Genomic DNA, 17542 nt, shown 5'->3' with positions numbered 1-17542 from the left:
AAGGGAAGGGAAGCGGGCTTAGATAAGCCGCCTGCCGAATTCCGCCTAGCCGCAGGGGAAAGTTTGTTCCCAACATCTCCGTTGAGGAAGTTGAAGATAACAGAATCTCCCTTCCTCTCCTCCAGCTCCTCTATACCCTCCCCGGTTGGACCCTCCCTCTCGTCCATCATGTTGTTCCGCGCTGCGGTCCGTCAGTCCGCGCCCTTGAGGCGTCAGGCCCTCACTCCTCTTGCTCGTCGCTCCGTCACCACCGACGCCGCCTCGTCGCATGCTGAAAATGTCCCCCAGGTTCGTTGAGAGCTCCCTGGATATCCCGGATTGACCTCCGCAATGGCCCTGGCTAATGCGATTTCCATCTATCTACAGGAGGATGACAAGCCCTTCACTGTCCGCCTCTCCGACGAGAGCTTCGAGACCTACGAGATCGACCCTCCCCCGTACACCCTGGAGATCACCAAGAAGGAGCTCAAGCAGATGTACTACGACATGGTTTCGATGAGGTATGGCCACCGTTTGGCCCTTTGCTATTTCTTTCCACAAGCCTCATGCAGAATCTAATCTATCGCTCAGACGCATGGAGATGGCCGCCGACCGTCTTTACAAGGAGAAGAAGATCAGAGGTTTCTGCCACTTGTCTACCGGTCAGGAAGCCGTCGCCACCGGTATCGAGCACGCTATTACCCGCGACGACAAGGTCATCACTGCCTACCGTTGCCACGGTTTCGCCATGATGCGCGGTGGTACCGTCCGCTCCATCATCGGTGAGCTGCTCGGTCGCCGTGAGGGTATCGCCTACGGAAAGGGTGGTTCCATGCACATGTTTGCCCCCAACTTCTACGGCGGTAACGGTATCGTCGGTGCCCAGGTCCCCGTCGGTGCTGGTCTCGCTTTCGCCCAGCAGTACAACGAGGAGCCCACCACCAGTATCGTCCTCTACGGTGACGGTGCCTCCAACCAGGGTCAGGTCTTCGAGGCCTTCAACATGGCCAAGCTGTGGAACCTCCCCGTTCTGTTCGGTTGTGAGAGTAAGTCATAGTCCTCCGCCACTCCATACAAGACAGCCAAAGCTAATTCTTTTTCTACTAGACAACAAGTACGGTATGGGTACCTCCGCCGCTCGCTCCTCCGCCTTGACCGAGTACTACAAGCGTGGTCAGTACATCCCTGGTATCAAGGTCAACGGCATGGACGTCCTGGCCACCAAGGCCGCCGTCAAGTACGGTAAGGACTGGGCCGTGGCCGGCAACGGCCCCCTGGTCTACGAGTACGTCACCTACCGTTACGGTGGTCACTCCATGTCCGACCCCGGTACCACCTACCGTAGCCGTGAGGAGATCCAGCGCATGCGCAGCACCAACGACCCCATCGCCGGTCTCAAGCAGAAGATCCTCGACTGGAACGTCTGCTCCGAGGACGAGCTCAAGTCCCTCGACAAGGCCGCTCGTGCCCACGTCGACGAGGAGGTCGCCATCGCCGAGAAGATGCCCGCTCCCGAGAACACCTCCCGCATTCTCTTCGAGGACATCTACGTCCGTGGCTCCGAGCCCAAGTGGATGCGTGGTCGCACTGTCGACGAGACCTTCTACTACTAGATATACCCATACCACTCAAATCCAAATCTAGATATGTTTCTTTTAAAACACAAGGCTCCCTATTTTCCAGTGTGAAGAAATGAAGCTCAGTTGGAAGAACTCTGGATGATGATGACAAGGCGAGAGAAGAAAATGAAAGAAATAGGAGGAGCGAGTGAGAGGAAGGTCATCCTTTTGTTTTTCTTGTTAAACACAAAAGTTTAGACCGCGCACACACATCACGCACCATACCATTTGGGATTGGCAGGCTCCTACCTACTTACTACGCAAAGGCATCCATACCATGGATATGTTTACTATGTAATTTAGCCCGGGAAATTTTTCTGTTTTTTATTTATATTTTTGCATTACTCCAAACCTCATCTTGAAGTTTCAGATTCTCCTAGTAGTATGTCTCTACTCATAATAAAGCATTAAGTCGGGGAATACACCTCTGGAGATCTATTAGATGCCTTTCGATAGTGTTTACTCGGCACTACTTCCTACAGATATGGACCTTGGATGTAGTGAAAGTATAGGTAGGTTATATATGTATTGTTTCCCCGAAAGGTCATAGTGAATATATGAAATTGAATAGAATGGAAATATGAAAAGAGAAGAGAAAGGATGTCGCCAACAGTCAGTCGGTCAGTCACTCAGTCAAGTCACATATCCGCACTGCAGCATTCAAAGACAATAGGAATCGAAAAGAAAGCTAATAAAAGACATAGGATATAAGATAGTCGACATACTCGTCCATGGGTATCATATGGTGAAATCAAAGGAGGCACGAATATTTAAACAGAAAGCAGGAGGATGTGAATAGTATGAGAGAAAAGAAGAACGAGGAAATAAGAAAGAACGAGAGACAGAGAAAGGGTTCTCAAGCAGGCTCCTGTCTCAACATCTCAAGGATCATTTCCTGCGTCCGCTGCACCGAGTCCAATTTCTCTTCGAGTGTGGCTCGATCTTTCTCTAGCTCGGCACGCACTTCGGCGCGCATTTCCTGACGGAGCTCATCTTTGAGTTTGTTGATGAAGTCGGATGATAAGTGCGTAAGTCCAGTTTGTGCAACGGAGGCAGGAGGGGCGTTATTGGTAGTTGTGTTGAGTTCCGCTGGTTGAGCGTCCCGGCGTTGTTCGCGAGCACGGGATCTGGAGGGCGACGCCGGTTTTTTGGTCACAGATGAGGTAGGCTGGGTGTTAACCGAGTCGAGGTGACGGTTGAGTTTTCCCAATGTCTCCAGCATAGCGCTCATCATGGAATTGTCCGTCCCTGATGGCGGATTATTTGTCGCGGCAGCAGCGGCAGCAGCTGCTGCTGCTACAGTCGTGGATGGCGTTGCCCGCTGTTGTGTCGCAAGCCCATCCGGAACACTAATCGCTGGCGACGGGGTCTGTAGTCCCTGATTCGAAAACATACTGTCGAACCCTGGGGGTAGTCGCACTGTGCTCTGCGATACAGGAGTCACAGGTCCAGGTTGCTGTTGGCTGACAGCAGGAAGTGGGCTTGTTGTGCCTTTCCACTCGTCACTGGGACTCATAGTCCATGTGTCCCATGGCCGGTCTTTCCTCTTTCTCGGTTTGCGCGAATCGCGCTTCTCGATTCGCCGTGCCTCTGCGTCCTCCCATCTCCGCCATGTAGGAATCCATGCGTCCACTGCTGCCCGCCACCGGGGATTCGACAGGTCTTCGCTCGCGTCCGCGCCCTTGTCGCGCTGTTCGTCGAGGAACTTCATCCGCTGTTTTGTAACCAACTCCACTTTACGACGCACCGAATGCCATGAGTATGGGTGTCCCTGGTCCTGGGTAAACTCTTCTGTAACAGTCATCCACCATTTACAGAGGTTACTGCGCTGTCCGAATTCGCTCGCATGCCGGTTGCAGATATTGAACAACGAGACTTCTTCCAGGGTAGTCAATCGCTTTCCATGCTTGCGCGACCGATCGCCGTTTGGCGCGCCATCGGGATTGTCGTCATGGTCTTCCATTGGATAGGGTCTAACGATACTGGCTGCTGCTGCATGGAGTGCGGCTCGATTAGCCGCGGTGCCGTTAGGCATAATCCCAGCGGTAGTCGTAGGTCTATGCCCGGATTGTCGGGAAATATTCGTTCCCTGAGCTAAATTATCGGGCGATGTGCCGTAGTCGGGATCTGCGAGAGCGTCGGTGTGGGTGGGGTCGCGCGCACCGGGATCCGTATGGTCACTTGCTTCGCTTTCGAGGGCCTCAGTCAGTGGTTGTTGGGATCGCGAATCGATAACGGCTGGTCCAGGTTGGCGTGTTTGCGGGCGTGCCGGTTGGTTATTGTGTTGATTGGAATGGGAATGAGGATGGGAGAGGGGAGTTTGCGGCTGCGGCTGCGGCTGCGGTGGTGTTTGGGAAGGCTGCGGCGACGGGTGTTGTTGCTGATGCTGCTGCTGGGCTATACGAAGATTGGAAGATGACAAGGTGGGAAGAGGTGTTGCGCGCGAGATCATGGAAGGGAGCCATCGTAACCCAGGCACTTGTAGGGAGGACTGAGTAGTGGAGGAGGGGGAGTCGATGCGAGGTCCAGAAGAGGCGGCGGCAGCGTTGGTCGTGGAGCCATGCCAGGGATACATTGACATGGTCTGTGATACTGGACTGTCTGTGCGACTGGCGGGGTACAATAAGGAGGACAATAATCAGAAAAAAGGACGATGAGGATGAAGCAGCAGCAGTGGACGCACTGCCGGCGTGCTGGTGATTGAAGAGGAAAGAAAGAGGAAAAGGAAAGTCGAAGGTCGAAGTCGAAATCGAAATGAAAATTGCTCGGTCGGATTTGCAATTTCGAGGGTTGACAGGCGAAAAGCCCCCGCCGATCGGGGCCCGGCGTGTATTTTTCAGCTGACGGTAAGCCGACCACCACGGTTACTTCCCGTTTGGGCATGTATACAATACATCCATGATACTATATCGAGTCAAGATGCTGGACGAAAGAGATCGCACAGGCTGTTATAATTAGATGAATATACAAAGGGAGGACAATAATATGAAGTGAGGATATATTTCATTGGTGGTTACATTTGTGCTCATCCAGCTCCAACACCGCTGCAACATGACATTGACCCTCGCCTTTCAACAGAGGACCAGACAGATAGATATAGAGATACACGGTGAGCACACCGACAATGCAGAGAAGATCTAAGAAACAACCAAACCAGCGACCCAGTAATACAATAAGACTGTGGAACATGCCCGCAGAACAGCGAAGATAAACCCAAAGAACAAAAACAGATGGGGGCAACTAATTAGTACAAGCATTTCTCATGCATCTACCGCCGTCTCAGGTACCAGTGGTATGCCAGCGCTCCAGTCGCAAGGTTGAAGGGCGATGGAACCTCCGACAAGCCCGGACGAACAACGGGGTGGCGCAGGTAGACGGCCGCACAAGCCTTAGGGTTCACTTCCAGGTAGCGAGGGATCGTGGCAAAGGCGCTCATGAAGTCCCGCGGCCGCCAGGGCGTAGCGTACGGCTTCGAATGATCGATCGGGTTATCACGCATCTGGATAAGGGCACGACGAAGAATCTTGAACTCCTCATCGGTCAACTCGGACGTATCCACCTCCTGTTCAGGGTTCTCAGCAGCCTGGCGGAATGCCTCGGACAGCTTATCGCCGGGCTGGGTCTCGCTGTCTACCTCAGTAGCAGCCTTGGTGTCGGTGGACTTCTCGGAGTTGGCAGGTGTGGTATCCTGTCTTTCCTTGTTGCCCGACTTCTTCGTCTTCTCTGCCTTCTTGGCCTTGAGCAGCAGAGTCAGCTCGGAAAACTGAGCCTCCAGGTTGTCGGCGAGGACGTTTGAATCAGAGCGAGACAGCACGCGACGGACGGCCTTCTGGAATCCACGCAGCTCCTGCTTCCGCTTGGCGGGAAGCACCGACTTGCTGTCGGCCATGATGTTCTTGGCCTGCGACAGCATAGCCTGCAAGGTCTGGCGCGGGGACTGGACCTCTTGCTTATCCTCCTCCTTGGCCTCACTCTCTTCCTTGGCTTCCTCGGCTTCCTCGGCCTTTTTCTCCGCCTCCTTCTCTGCCTCCTTCTCAGCAACACGAGCCGCGCGCCGGTCGTACTTGTCCTTTGGAGCACCGGTGGCAAACATGACACGCTCGGGTTCGACCTGGAAAAGATCACCAGGGTTGAGCAGGTAACCGGGGTATCTCATCTGTCAAACGTAACCGATCAGCTTTCGATGGCAGCGCTTAAATGAAAAGGACCATGCAGCGTCCCAGGCACACTCACCTTCTTTCCATTGACAGTGACCGCTCCATGAATGACAAATTGCCGCGCCTGCCTCGTACTGCTAGCGAACATAGCCCGGAAGACGGCCACATCCAGCCGGCGCTCTAGGGGAGCAAAAGTCGCCTGTGTATAGGGAAAAGGCCTTTCCAGTTGGTCGGCGTCGGCTTTCTCGTATTTTGAGAGTTTAAGATGCGCGGCTGTGTCAGAACGCGACTCAACACCCATACCACGACCGGCAGACAAGGCAGAACCATCGTCTTTGGCCAATTTGGCGGGATCCATGGGCACCACGCTACGAATGCGGGGAGAAAACATGCGCACCCAGTGCTTCTCGGAGACTTGTTCGCCATGATATCCACGGGCTATCGACTTGGCATCCCATTTTTGCTGGAAATGAGTTCGGAACATGGGGTTCTTGACGGAGAACCGCTTCATGTTATATAGGTTCCATTTGCTCCATGATTGCCGGACTTTCTAAGCAAAGCATACCAGAATTAGCAATTGCGGCGAGATGAGCAAGGAGACAGAGCAAGAAAAAAGAAAGAAATGTCCTTACCGGCTTGCTCAGATGCTGGGTCGCCCTGTTCCTCATGATGGCGAGATGGGCAGGGAATGGCCTGCTAGCAGATGTCTTCTTGTCTGTCTCGCTGCCCGTCGGCCTCTTTTCCCATGCATTCCCGGCCGCCCAAAACTTCGCAGATGCACGTGATATCAATCACGTGCGGATATATTACTTTATGCCAACTTTCTGAGGCATCAAGAGCCTTTGATGACGGGCGGTTCTGATTGGCGGGACCAAGCTCGCTTGCAATTAGCGTTCTTTCACCGCCTCCACCAGCGGGTATATAATCTTCGCTCGCCCGCCAAACTTTTAGAATCTTTTCTTCTTTCTTTTCTTCATACTTACCTTGTTTGGGTGGCTGCGATCAAGAAGGCGGTCCACCACGGATTGGTCCCTGCATTGCACAGCGCGGCGGAACAATCCGTTCAACGGCCTTCGGGTCATTGACAGGCGTATTCTTTGGCACTCCTCCACTTTGTGGAATCATTTCTTTTCATCATTTCTTCGCCTTGCGCGGGGGTATGGAGAAGAGACAACTGTAGACCCTAAGCTGTAGTCATAATGTAAATCTGTTGTATTCCATCAGGGATGCGTGTCAGACAAGTGTCAATAGTATCTTCTATCCTTTGGCCTCACTGAAGAGAAGAAGGTCTGCTAATGCTGAGACGCTACTCGTCGACCCGCCACACACTACGGCTAACTAACTCCCGCTGGGCGTTTAGTTATTACTCCTATTGAGCCACTTCTGTCTAGAATGAGCTTCCTGTAGAATATTCTGGGGCAGGCAATGCTCAAGTCTTTAGTTCCGAACGTCAATTTAATTTCACCTTACTGGTAGGTTATATGTATGTTTCTGTGAACCAGGGAGCCCATATGAGAAGTCAACTGCTTGGTACTGGTTGAATTATATATCTCTGACTACCATTCATCCGATGGAGATATACCACGCTTTCCGTGCTTGTAACCGAGCATACTGGAAGGTTGTCAATCCATTGCAGACCCAATCCTGCCGGGCGATGTTAGTGGACTGCAGGTGCTGTTTCTGAAGCTAAAACTACATCAGCTCGGTATTATCGCTACTGCTAATGATGCGAATTACTTACGCAGTATCTACTTAGGCAATTTCCCCTCCTGAACTATTCTCACAATCTATCATTTGTTTTGCTCGCCTCCTGTATCTCGGTAAAGATCTAATCTATCTACGTTAATATAATCACAGATTTACCCTTTCACTCACTTCAACATATAGTAGCGGCATCCACCGCGCAAGCGAACTAGCAACGGCGGAAGTAGCCTTACATTGAATGACACCCTACTGGGGATAAAGAGGCTGGCATAGACTAGAGTGCGCTGTGAAATATATGAGGACTCACGCCATCTTCCATACTAGTTGACAACGAACAAAGAAAGCAGGCATTGGGCGACAGGGTTTATTTGATAACCTGATTGGGAGCGGATGAAATGAATTGACTATGCTGTATATGAGATCTGTTTGCGAATGATGAGAATACTCCCTCTAATTAGTGCACATGAGGCTGATAATTACTTAGGCGGCCATTCGTCCTTGCATATTAATCCCAAGCGGTTATGTCTCCTGGTTGAGTTGTTGTCTAGACCCCTATTTATCTTGAATATCATCCCAATCATCACATTACAACCCATCAAGCTCCCTCTCACACTATAGTAATGACCCGGACACAAGTCTCTTTCATTGCTGAAAACGCCCTCTCGCCTCAGTCGAGGAATATCTCTTACATCCTCACCTAAGCCTCGACAAGCGTCTCGAAAACAACCAGCAATACAATCAAAGGTCTGGCACTGAGATGAGAAATATGATTCGATGGGATGTTTAGATGCTTATGAGTATATCAGTGATGGGCATTACTCTAAATAGTCAACAGACTAGAGATTTTTGCATTATCATATTCTATCGTATATCATTACTCAGGTATCGTTGGTATCGTTGTATAAATATTCAGACATCCACCCTTCCATATCCGACCATAGATTATTCGCTAACACCCATCAGATCAGCAGATCGTCTGTCCCAGCTACAGGAAGCAGCTCTAATCCTCCCGCTTGGCATTCGGAAACGCCTCCTCCAGCGCCTCAGCTTCCTGCGGAGTCACAGCATCATCGAGGATTTCATGGGCCATTTCAACTGTGCCGTCGTCGATTCCCGCCTCTAGCACTAGTCCCTCGCTGAACGCTAATCGTGTCATTACCACCAGGAACTTTTGCTTACCGCCAGGCACGCGGGACAGCTTGGGCTGCAGATCTGCCTGTTCGCGATGGCGCTGCATCACGTTGTAGACGAGACACATGAGTCCGTTGACCAAGGCTGCGTGGAGGTCCTTCTCGGGCGGTTGTGAATAGAGAGCGTCCAACTCATCGTGAATCACCCGAATTAATCGCGCCAGTGCAGTGGGGTGGGATGCGATGACCATGCTGCCGTGCGTGCTGTCCGGTATACGGGGATTGAAAGCAACGCTAGTAAGGAAGGCTAATGCTTCTTGCCGCATGCCGCAGATCTCGTCTGGGCTGTAAGGCTCCTGTCCTTCATCAAGCAGCGGTGGCTCGCTTAGCAGGTTGGCGACGCGATCCACGATGTAGTTCTCGATCGTGAGTTGAAATTGCTCAGTGTCTTGGACGGGGCCGAATGAGTCGGCGCGGATGCTGGCCGACAGTAAGCTTAGCATTAGTGTTATGTCGTCAATGCGCTGCGAGCAGTTCAACATCGTCAGCACAAAGTCGTAGCGCACATGTCGCCACAGCTCAATCACATCCTGTTCTACGTGCATCCGGAAGCATGCCATGTCATACAGCAGGCCAAGAACTTTAGTCGAGTCGACCAGCGGTTCCAGTTCGGACAAGGGTGTCTTTCGCGCCTGACCTAGGTTTTGTCGGGAGACGGGCGAGGCCTTGAACCGTGGGATTGCGTTGACTTCCGCGGATACTTGCAGAACCGGCACCAGGTGTGCGTATAAGTCATGATCGAATTCTTGTAGGTCCTCCAATATGAGGTAGTGCATGATGGAAATGAACATCGGGATAGGTTGAAAGAACTTTTCTGTCAATGCACGAGACCACAACGATGTGATCGCCCGCGCGTACTCCACCATGTAGTTACCAAGATCAAGCTTCTCAGTTTCCTCCAAGAGGATGGTGGAGAGCATGCGCTGTGGCTCTGACGGGAATGCCAATCCAGCCATGACCTCGATATCGGGCTTCTCATCCGGGTATGTTCTGTGGTTCATAAGGCGCTTTATAATGCTGAGGTCCCCAAAGTTAGGCACCGCGCCTATCTGAGCTTTATCCGGCATAGCATCTAGCATTGCATCATCCGACAGATCTTCAGCCAAATCGGCTGCCATTGGCTCCGCTTGCGGGCTTAACTGCAAGGGTGTCGTGGTATCCTGACTGTGCCTTCTTTTCCTTTTCCCCGGTACGAGTGGTGTGATTCGCTTGGAACGTGCTGACTTGCTGGGAGAAACGGCGAGGATTTCATCATCGTCAAAGCCGTCGCGGAATGGTAGCACCTTCGACTTCTTTGGAGTCACCGGTGGTGCCTTTTCCTCCGTTCGACCTTTTGCCTTGAGCTGATTGGCACGCATGGCCTCCTCTGCTAGGTCTTGCCTCAGAAAGGCGTTTTCCGTGGCGAACATCTTGCCCTCCGCACGAGCCGCCGCAACCTCTTCCTCATGTTTCGCTATCTCGTCCGCCATCGCCTTTCGCAAAGCCGTCAGTTGGCGATCATAATCGGCGGTGAGTTTGGCCTGGTTGGCTCGGATGATGGAGATCTCGCCGGCTTTCGTTGCAGCCATTGATTTGGCTGCAGCCAGCTCCTCAGCCATTTGTTTGTGTCGCGCGCTCTCTAAAGCCAGCTATCGAGACAGTCAGTTCAGATGAACTCAAGGAGGGTAATTTCGCATAACTACCTTTTCACTCAGCTCAGCATAGGCTCTGTGTAAGTCAGAGAAATGGGATGCGCCATCTTCTTCGACCTCCATGGGGTCCAGTAGATCCCCATAGTCATCGTCGCCCACTGCCGTCGCAGCAGCAGCAGCCTTTGGCTGATGTTGAGCTGCTGCTGCAAAAGTCGCCGCCTGATCCAGTGCAGCATTTGACTGAATTGGAACCCCATTGTCCAGAACCTCGGCGTCCAGCTCCCCTATATCCCAAACATCGTATTCGTTACTCAACCCGGTATGCAAAGCAGGAGGCGGTTGTAGGGAAGCGTTGGAGGTGAATGCATTCTCGGAAAAAGCCCCATGGTTCTGATCGGAAAAAGGTCGCGACGATCTCTTTACGTCAGAGACAGACTCTTGGTGTTGTTGTGGCTGGTGATGTTGTTGGGCAGGGTTTGGGGCCTGAGTTGCGCGATAAGCCTTCTGCTCCAATTGGAACAAGGTACCGGGAGGGATGTCGTCGAAGCCATCGTCGGAGAAGAAATCATCGTCGTTATCTTCCATGCCCTGAATTGGACGATCGCCATGAACGGAGAGAGTGGGGATTATTTGAAAAAGGAGAGCACTAGTTGGTTGAGTTTCGGGGGGGAAGGATGAATGGATGAATGGATGAATGTTGAGTAAAACGAAGTGAAGGAGAAATGCGGGATGCGGAAAAGTTGACGTCGTGTTGGGAGGAAATCCAGAAGGACCTCCAAGTTGGTTTGCTTTGCCAGTTGCTGCCTCACGGGATCTCATTCTCTTCTTCCCTCTTCCAACTTCTCCTCTCCTTCTCGCTCCAACAACCCACACCTTTCCTACCGTCGATTTCTCCCTTCGTGACGTCCTGGATTGACCGGTTCCATAGCAGTTTGGATAGTCTCCAAGACCTAAGCTCTTTTCTCCAGGGGATCTACTTGACTTGCCCACCGCTCGTGCTCCATCCCGCTGTTCCCCGGTCGCTATTATTTCACATGAATTTTCGCTAGACGACGATCATTGCTGCTTCGCCTGCTCCGTCTCGTCTCCCTTTTTCCTGCTGAATTCTATTGACTCCTGCGCTCGCGCGTCTCGCCTGGTCGGTCAAATTCCGAGCTTGATCTCTCTCCCCGCAGCCACGACTCGAGAAGCCGCCGTGCTCCGTCGCTCTCCGTCGCTCTCCCCTGCTCCCCTGTACATAACTTTCCGTCATGTCCAAATCGCGTCGCAACGTCAGGTTCCCACGTCGGATGTCCAACTCCTCTGAAGGTCGGCGCTTGAGCATCTCTGATGCCAGCGATGTCCTCTCCGACCCCGGTAGCCCGGCCAAAGATGGCAGCGTCACCGCGCCTGCCACCATTCCCGAGGAGGTGAGGAGCTGCGAGCTTTCCGGAAACCCCCGTGAAAGGTGTTTCTGTGTTGCAGACAAGGCTGACATGACGACCAGAAATCCGAGAAGCCCCAGTTGTCCGATTACGAAAAGAAGAAACAGACCTTTATTACACGTACGATATGGACCTTTGTGATGATTTTCGGCTTCTTCGTTGCCATGTTTTCCGGCCACATTTACATCATCGGCATCGTTACCGCTGTCCAGATCATCTCGTTCAAGGAGGTTATCGCCATTGCCAATGTGCCCAGTAAGGAGAAAAACCTCCGCTTCACCAAGTCGCTGAATTGGTACTTTCTGGCTACGACCATGTACTTCTTATACGGAGAGAGCGTCATCTACTACTTCAAGCATGTGCTTCTGGTGGATCGGGTGCTGCTGCCTCTAGCTACCCACCACCGGTTCATTAGCTTCACGCTTTATGTTATGGGTCAGTTCATCCTCTTCGCGCGTAGACGCTTGCCTCTTTCTTGCTGACAGGTAATCCTAGGCTTCGTCTTCTTCGTCGCGTCCTTGCAGAAAGGACAGTACCGGTTCCAATTTACCCAGTTTGCTTGGACGCATATGGCGCTCTACCTGATCGTCGTTCAAGCTCACTTTGTCATGAACAACATCCTGGAGGGCATGATCTGGTTCTTCCTTCCCGCCTCTCTCGTCATCACGAACGATATCTTTGCCTACGTCTGCGGTATCACCTTCGGTCGCACCCAGCTTATCCAGCTGTCCCCCAAGAAGACTGTCGAAGGGTTCCTTGGCGCGTGGATTTGCACCATCATCTTCGGCTACTTCATGACCAACATTCTGATGCGCTACAAGTACTTCATCTGCCCCGTCAATGATCTGGGTGCCAACGTCTTGACGGGTCTTCAATGCTCGCCCAACCCGGCCTTCGTGCCCCAGCCCTACCATGTCCCGGAGTGGACTGGCATGCACAAGACCTTCCATATTGAGCCTATCCAGTTCCACATTCTGATTTTCGCCACATTCGCTTCTCTTATCGCTCCCTTTGGCGGCTTCTTCGCCTCCGGTCTCAAGCGTACTTTCAAGATCAAGGACTTTGGCGAGTCGATCCCGGGTCACGGTGGCATCACTGACCGCATGGACTGCCAGTTCATCATGGGCTTCTTCTCGTACATGTACTACCACAGCTTCATCGCGGTGTTCAAGGCGAGCGTCGGAGATGTAATTGAGATCGCCATCAACGGTCTGTCGGTGGAGGAGCAACTCGAGGTCGTCCGGGGGCTGAGCAAGTACCTGTACAACCAGGGTACTGTCTCTGAAACAGTAAGCCAACCCTGTTCCCAGTCTACGCTTTGCGTCATATCTAACTTTATCTACCTACAGATCCTGGATTGTATCAACACCGAGCTCCGCCGTTAGAGCGGAAGCATGACGACTCGACCTGCCCTTGATCCAATGGATCTCCGTGATGAAAATCCTATCCTTCTCTTTCTCTCTCTATAGTTGCTGTTGAGGGTTAAAAATGAGCTATGTCCCATCTATACACCTTTCTAATCACCTTTCTAGCCTCCCGGGATGCGCTCTCACTCATGAGCCAGCACCGGGAAGCTCTTTCTTTTGGAAATGTGCAGCACCCTGCATGCATGCATGTATCTGTCACGCTATCGCTACTTATATTCTATATTCCTTGCTCATTGCATTGGGGGTTGTTGTTCATTGGTGTATACATGTTTTCAGAGGGCGAAAAAAGGGGGGAAAGCAAAGAGGGTGGAGGGGGAAGCAGGCATACGTGAAAACAATGGAGAGTGAGGGTTGGAATGCAGCAGGGGGCGCGGATACGAAATGTTGAACCCTGCAACATGAGACTGACATGACACTACACTGTTTACATACTGTGGTAGTTTATAGTCATCTTGTTTTTTTCTAACCTATCATTCTTTATTCCTGTCCTCCAGCTCTCTTCATTGCAGTTTCTTTCATAATTACTGTATTCTTTTCTTGCTATGGTGATGTTTTGTGGTAAGAATGAGTGTAATAATGTAATAGTAAAAGGGACAATAACGCAAGGAGATTTGTAAACGATAATACTAGCATATTATCCGTATCTCGTGGCTGATAGGCATAAGCTTGCTTGTATCTCCCTCATGTATCTGATTTCATTCTATCCTGGTTTCCCCTTCACGACCTCTTCAGCATAGGCAGCTACTATTACTGATATGCACGTCTTATCTACTCGGAGTGCACTACACATTGATGATACTAATAAACGAATGATTGGCAGTATGGATGGTAGTATACATTGCATTCAATATATCGCTAACTTTCTGTCTTTGTCTTGGTAAGTATGTACTAAAGCAGGTTTATATAGGTGCGGTCATAGTCCCCTGGAATGCTTCCACCCTCCTGGGCCGCTTGTCGGTGTACGCTGACACGGAGCCTCATTAAAGAGTCCGAATGACCTTTCTGAATGTCTGTCCTTCTCAATATGTCGGCACACGGCACACGAACACTTACCAGGGGGCTCGCTCAAGAGGAGTCACATTCCGGCCTTGTCGCTTGAAGATGCCTGTGGGTCATCCATCAGTCGATCAACAGTTGAGCGGGGCGCGAATGTCCTCGTCTGAGTGAGGTGAGGCCCGAGGCGTATTGCCATGCTCGGTGATTCGCCCGCGTGCTCAGACGAGACCAGACGAGACGGGCCTCTATGCAGGATGCATTATGTAGTAACACGTGCAGAGCAATGCACGTTACTTGCAGCTGGAACGCAGCCTAGTGTCCATCTGATATATGGCAATCAGGAGACTGTGTGAGAGAGAATCAAAGCAATTCACTCCTCAACCTCGTACTCTTCCATCTCCACTTTGAAGTACGTCGCTACGTGGGATTTCTCGGCATCAGCGCACTCCGGATCCAGCATAAAGCGCACGGCGCCATCGCGGCCCTTTTCTGTAGCTCTGGGCCGGTCTCCATTGGCGGCAACAGGAGTGAGAGGGTGCAGTTTGGTGGTGGCATCCTTCGTGGCTTTGTCGCCGTTCGTGGCCTTGCTTTCGCGAGGTTCAGGAACCCAGTTCGTGTACCGGGGTAGTTTCTGGGACTCGGCTTCGGTGTTTAGTGGAATGCGGACGGTGAGGAAGCGATCCGCTGGAAAATGGGGACCGACGGTGGTGTGTCCGCGGTTGTGGGTGTAGAGCTCTAGGAGGTCGAAGAGAGTTTCTTTTCGTTTCGATTTAGCTTTGAGCTTCAATGCAGGGAAGTTGGCTCGGCCTTACCCATTACTTCCTCACGACTCGTCTTCCAGTTTGCATAGTCAACGCCTTGCTCCACGGCCTCGATTCGCTGGTCAAGTAACCGCCCCGCCAGTTCCAAACAGGTGAAGGCCATGGTGGACGTCGTTTGCTTGATAGGCGCGTACGTACGATAGAGGTCCTGCGAGATGCGATACGCCAGGTTCGAGACCTCCGATTGCGGAGTCAGCCCGTACTTCCGGGCGAGCTTGATGAGCGTCTTTTGCGGATGGCGGGTCCGGAAGTCGAAGCCGGATGCCTCCAGCATTAGTCTCTCCAGGCCGATGATGCCTCTGGCGTGTGCTTCAAAGACCTGCCTTTATTAGCATGCATCTCATGAGAGAGGTCAGAAGCAACAGCTTACCGGATTATCAGGAGCCATGTGCTCCTGTGCCGGCAGCTTGAGATTATACGCAGCGCAAACAATCTCCCGGGACCGCTTCAACGTGTCCTCGATCTTGCAGGCAGTAAAGAGCGCAGCTGCAGCGGCGTCCTGGATCAGAGTTAACAAACACGTCGAGTGGTACAACAGGGGACATAAAGTGGGCAGTACCATATAATTATACTCGTTGTCAGGATGAACGAGTCGGAACTTGTGGTAGTACACCACAGCCGTGTTAAAGGTGCGGATCGGGCTAACTACCTGGTTAGCTATATTGAGCTTTGGGAGCAGTGGAGAATCCGGCGCATGGGCACCTACAGGTAGAGCACACGGCGGACATTATCGATCCAGGTCACGCCTTGCAAGCGAAGGGATTCTTCGCGCAGTGGATTGACACCCATCGCGGCAATACATTGCTGAATGGTCTGCTCAAAGATGTACGGCTTGGCTACCTGGATGAAGGACGGGTGGATGGGCGGCGGGTCGGGGATGGCAGCATCCGGGGAGGATGCTTCTTCCTTCTTGTCGGGAGCCATGCTGAGAGTATTGATATATGAGCGATGGCTGGAGAGGGAAGCTCTGGATGGGATGGAATGGATGGGGATGCTTCTTAATGCTGATGGCCGCCGACGACGGCCATTGGCCAGCCGGTCATGTGACGGGCACATTTTCAATGTCGAATTACAATACGTAAGTTACAATACCTGGTACTGTATGGTGACTAATTTATGTAGTTGCATAACAGTGAACATCTTGACATTGTTGAACAGATTCAACAAACTGACCGCATTCTAACAAAATTTAGTAGTGGGTACCAATGATTAGCCATGGATACAAGCTGAAGCTTCTAGCTGAGAGGCCCACTTAGCTTCTCTATTCGCTTGGATGTTGTATTGATGTATTTCTGGTTACTGGCTATGCTTATCTACTTGAACCCAATATTGTATGGCTAGCGCGAGGTTAATTTGCTCGATATTTGAAGGAGATTAGATAGTACTAATCGAATTAACTTGTGAGTTGTAGCCGGGACCCTAACAGTAAATGCCTGATTACTAGCTCCAACAAATCCACTCTAGAGAGCTCATAGTACGAGTAGTAGCAGGCTCTATATAGATTATCGAGACTATAGTTCAAAAGCTAGTATGAATTTCTCATCTCGTATGACCACGGAGTTATTCATCATGAATCATGGAACCCCCTTACCCTCTCTCGTTGCTCTTGCCAACCAACTCTGCGCCTTATCATCCGCATACCTCTTATAAATGGGCAGATAATGCTCCGCCTCACTCGTCGTCTCCTTCGCGCTCCGCCGTCCCTCAACAGCCTCCTGCCACTTTCTCCATTTGCCCCAAACCTCCTCATCCTCCCCTCCCTCTCCGGGCTTCGGGATCCCTAATCCACCCTTAAACTCATCAAACACCCAAAGTCGGAACGCCCACGGCGCGAGCACCAAATCCGGAAGCGACACCTCCGAGCCCCAGAAATACGGCCCCGAGGAGTCGATCTCCTTAGCCCATTCCTTCAAGGTGGAGAGGAACTCCTGACGGGCTTGGTGCAGGCCCTCAATTCCGCGCGTCGAGGGCTGGTACTGGAGGAAGCGGTGCAGGGTGGGGATAATGCGCGAGGTGACGTAGTCGATCCAGATGCGGGAACGGGCGCGCTGGTACGGGTCAGAAGGGAGGAGAGGTCGGTGGTTTGGGTATGCTTCTTCGAGGTATTCGAGGATGACGGTGGATTCGTAGAGAGGCTTGGAGGTGTTGGTTGAGGGGTCGGGGACGGAGATAGTGGGGACGAGGCCTCGTGGGTTCAGAGCGAGGAAGGAGGGTTCTTTGTGGTAGGGGTTTATTTCGATGTACTGGTAGGGAATTTGTTTCTCTTCGAGAACAAGCCAGACACGTTGGACTGGAGATTGATTAGTCGATTATGAATGGAGTAGTGAGAAGATATGAGGGGTGGGAAGTATACCGAAGCTGCGGAGGTATTAGTAGAAGATTCCAAAAAGTGCACTTTGAAGGGGGGGAGGGGGTTGTAACTCACGGACAGAACCAGCCGGCATACAGCTTTAATGGTTGCTCAGCTTGGTGTCGGTCAACCAGCGCTTTGGCTGCACCGGTAGCTTCGGGGTGAACGTCTGCGTCAGGCACGGCCATTGCGAGATGGATGTGGAATTGACGATGGGATGGTCCGGTGGGCGGCAGTGGCTGTT

The 17542-nt window shown here is 51.9% G+C and overlaps 7 protein-coding genes across 7 annotated transcripts; 2 read left to right on the top strand and 5 right to left on the bottom strand.

The window, feature by feature from the left end:
- Positions 1–73: 73 nt before the first annotated feature.
- On the top strand, positions 74–2016 carry BDQ94DRAFT_132217 (pyruvate dehydrogenase (acetyl-transferring) subunit E1 alpha). Its single transcript, XM_026764014.1, has 4 exons — positions 74–288; positions 367–500; positions 571–1025; positions 1087–2016. Exons 1-4 carry the CDS (start codon positions 169–171, stop codon positions 1590–1592), a joined length of 1215 nt encoding a protein of 404 aa, XP_026632053.1. The 5' UTR covers positions 74–168; the 3' UTR covers positions 1593–2016.
- A 92-nt stretch (positions 2017–2108) lies between these two features.
- Positions 2109–3951, bottom strand: BDQ94DRAFT_132215 (uncharacterized protein). Its single transcript, XM_026764013.1, has one exon. It carries the CDS (start codon positions 3631–3633, stop codon positions 2455–2457), a length of 1179 nt encoding a protein of 392 aa, XP_026632052.1. The 5' UTR covers positions 3634–3951; the 3' UTR covers positions 2109–2454.
- Positions 3952–4588: 637 nt separating this feature from the next.
- BDQ94DRAFT_132214 (mitochondrial 37S ribosomal protein uS4m) lies at positions 4589–6476 on the bottom strand. Its single transcript, XM_026764012.1, has 3 exons — positions 6388–6476; positions 5832–6305; positions 4589–5754 (listed from the first exon to the last, which is right to left on the bottom strand). Exons 1-3 carry the CDS (start codon positions 6421–6423, stop codon positions 4867–4869), a joined length of 1398 nt encoding a protein of 465 aa, XP_026632051.1. The 5' UTR covers positions 6424–6476; the 3' UTR covers positions 4589–4866.
- Positions 6477–8459: 1983 nt separating this feature from the next.
- BDQ94DRAFT_164820 (putative DNA repair protein Rad26) lies at positions 8460–10865 on the bottom strand (the record flags this gene model as incomplete). Its single annotated transcript, XM_026770128.1, has 2 exons — positions 8460–10277; positions 10332–10865. 2 exons carry the CDS (start codon positions 10863–10865, stop codon positions 8460–8462), a joined length of 2352 nt encoding a protein of 783 aa, XP_026632050.1.
- A 450-nt stretch (positions 10866–11315) lies between these two features.
- cds1 (phosphatidate cytidylyltransferase) lies at positions 11316–13191 on the top strand. Its single transcript, XM_026776948.1, has 4 exons — positions 11316–11689; positions 11767–12139; positions 12200–12993; positions 13054–13191. Exons 1-4 carry the CDS (start codon positions 11531–11533, stop codon positions 13087–13089), a joined length of 1362 nt encoding a protein of 453 aa, XP_026632049.1. The 5' UTR covers positions 11316–11530; the 3' UTR covers positions 13090–13191.
- Positions 13192–13957: 766 nt separating this feature from the next.
- BDQ94DRAFT_132211 (putative cyclin) lies at positions 13958–15924 on the bottom strand. The gene is made up of 5 exons (XM_026764011.1): positions 15655–15924; positions 15508–15589; positions 15319–15447; positions 14940–15267; positions 13958–14883 (listed from the first exon to the last, which is right to left on the bottom strand). The coding sequence occupies exons 1-5, from the start codon at positions 15870–15872 to the stop codon at positions 14498–14500; spliced, it is 1143 nt and encodes a 380-aa protein (XP_026632048.1). The 5' UTR covers positions 15873–15924; the 3' UTR covers positions 13958–14497.
- Positions 15925–16348: 424 nt separating this feature from the next.
- On the bottom strand, positions 16349–17499 carry BDQ94DRAFT_132209 (uncharacterized protein). The gene is made up of 3 exons (XM_026764010.1): positions 17374–17499; positions 17346–17350; positions 16349–17238 (listed from the first exon to the last, which is right to left on the bottom strand). Exons 1-3 carry the CDS (start codon positions 17484–17486, stop codon positions 16523–16525), a joined length of 834 nt encoding a protein of 277 aa, XP_026632047.1. The 5' UTR covers positions 17487–17499; the 3' UTR covers positions 16349–16522.
- Positions 17500–17542: the final 43 nt, after the last annotated feature.

The sequence above is a fragment of the Aspergillus welwitschiae genome (genome assembly GCF_003344945.1).
Source record: "Aspergillus welwitschiae strain CBS 139.54b unplaced genomic scaffold BDQ94scaffold_1, whole genome shotgun sequence".
In the NCBI taxonomy this organism is placed as follows: domain Eukaryota; kingdom Fungi; phylum Ascomycota; class Eurotiomycetes; order Eurotiales; family Aspergillaceae; genus Aspergillus; species Aspergillus welwitschiae.
This window is presented reverse-complemented; position numbering and strand designations above follow the sequence as displayed.

What these genes read in the sequence shown, in the direction of transcription:
- BDQ94DRAFT_132217 (XM_026764014.1), top strand. Translation starts at nt 169, where the DNA reads ATGTTGTTCCGCGCTGCGGTCCGTCAGTCCGCGCCCTTGAGGCGTCAG. An exon ending in ATGCTGAAAATGTCCCCCAG is followed by an intron (nt 289 to 366) that starts GTTCGTTGAGAG and finishes ATCTATCTACAG; the next exon opens with GAGGATGACAAGCCCTTCAC. An exon ending in CGTTCTGTTCGGTTGTGAGA is followed by an intron (nt 1,026 to 1,086) that starts GTAAGTCATAGT and finishes TTTTTCTACTAG; the next exon opens with ACAACAAGTACGGTATGGGT.
- BDQ94DRAFT_132215 (XM_026764013.1), bottom strand. Translation starts at nt 3,633, where the DNA reads ATGCCTAACGGCACCGCGGCTAATCGAGCCGCACTCCATGCAGCAGCA.
- BDQ94DRAFT_132214 (XM_026764012.1), bottom strand. Translation starts at nt 6,423, where the DNA reads ATGAGGAACAGGGCGACCCAGCATCTGAGCAAGCCG. An exon ending in CCCAGCATCTGAGCAAGCCG is followed by an intron (nt 6,306 to 6,387) that starts GTAAGGACATTT and finishes TGCTTTGCTTAG; the next exon opens with AAAGTCCGGCAATCATGGAG. An exon ending in TCACTGTCAATGGAAAGAAG is followed by an intron (nt 5,755 to 5,831) that starts GTGAGTGTGCCT and finishes TACGTTTGACAG; the next exon opens with ATGAGATACCCCGGTTACCT.
- cds1 (XM_026776948.1), top strand. Translation starts at nt 11,531, where the DNA reads ATGTCCAAATCGCGTCGCAACGTCAGGTTCCCACGTCGGATGTCCAAC. An exon ending in CTGCCACCATTCCCGAGGAG is followed by an intron (nt 11,690 to 11,766) that starts GTGAGGAGCTGC and finishes CATGACGACCAG; the next exon opens with AAATCCGAGAAGCCCCAGTT. An exon ending in AGGGTACTGTCTCTGAAACA is followed by an intron (nt 12,994 to 13,053) that starts GTAAGCCAACCC and finishes ATCTACCTACAG; the next exon opens with ATCCTGGATTGTATCAACAC.
- BDQ94DRAFT_132211 (XM_026764011.1), bottom strand. Translation starts at nt 15,872, where the DNA reads ATGGCTCCCGACAAGAAGGAAGAAGCATCCTCCCCGGATGCTGCCATC. An exon ending in GTCCGCCGTGTGCTCTACCT is followed by an intron (nt 15,590 to 15,654) that starts GTAGGTGCCCAT and finishes CCAGGTAGTTAG; the next exon opens with CCCGATCCGCACCTTTAACA. An exon ending in ACATGGCTCCTGATAATCCG is followed by an intron (nt 15,268 to 15,318) that starts GTAAGCTGTTGC and finishes TAATAAAGGCAG; the next exon opens with GTCTTTGAAGCACACGCCAG.
- BDQ94DRAFT_132209 (XM_026764010.1), bottom strand. Translation starts at nt 17,486, where the DNA reads ATGGCCGTGCCTGACGCAGACGTTCACCCCGAAGCTACCGGTGCAGCC.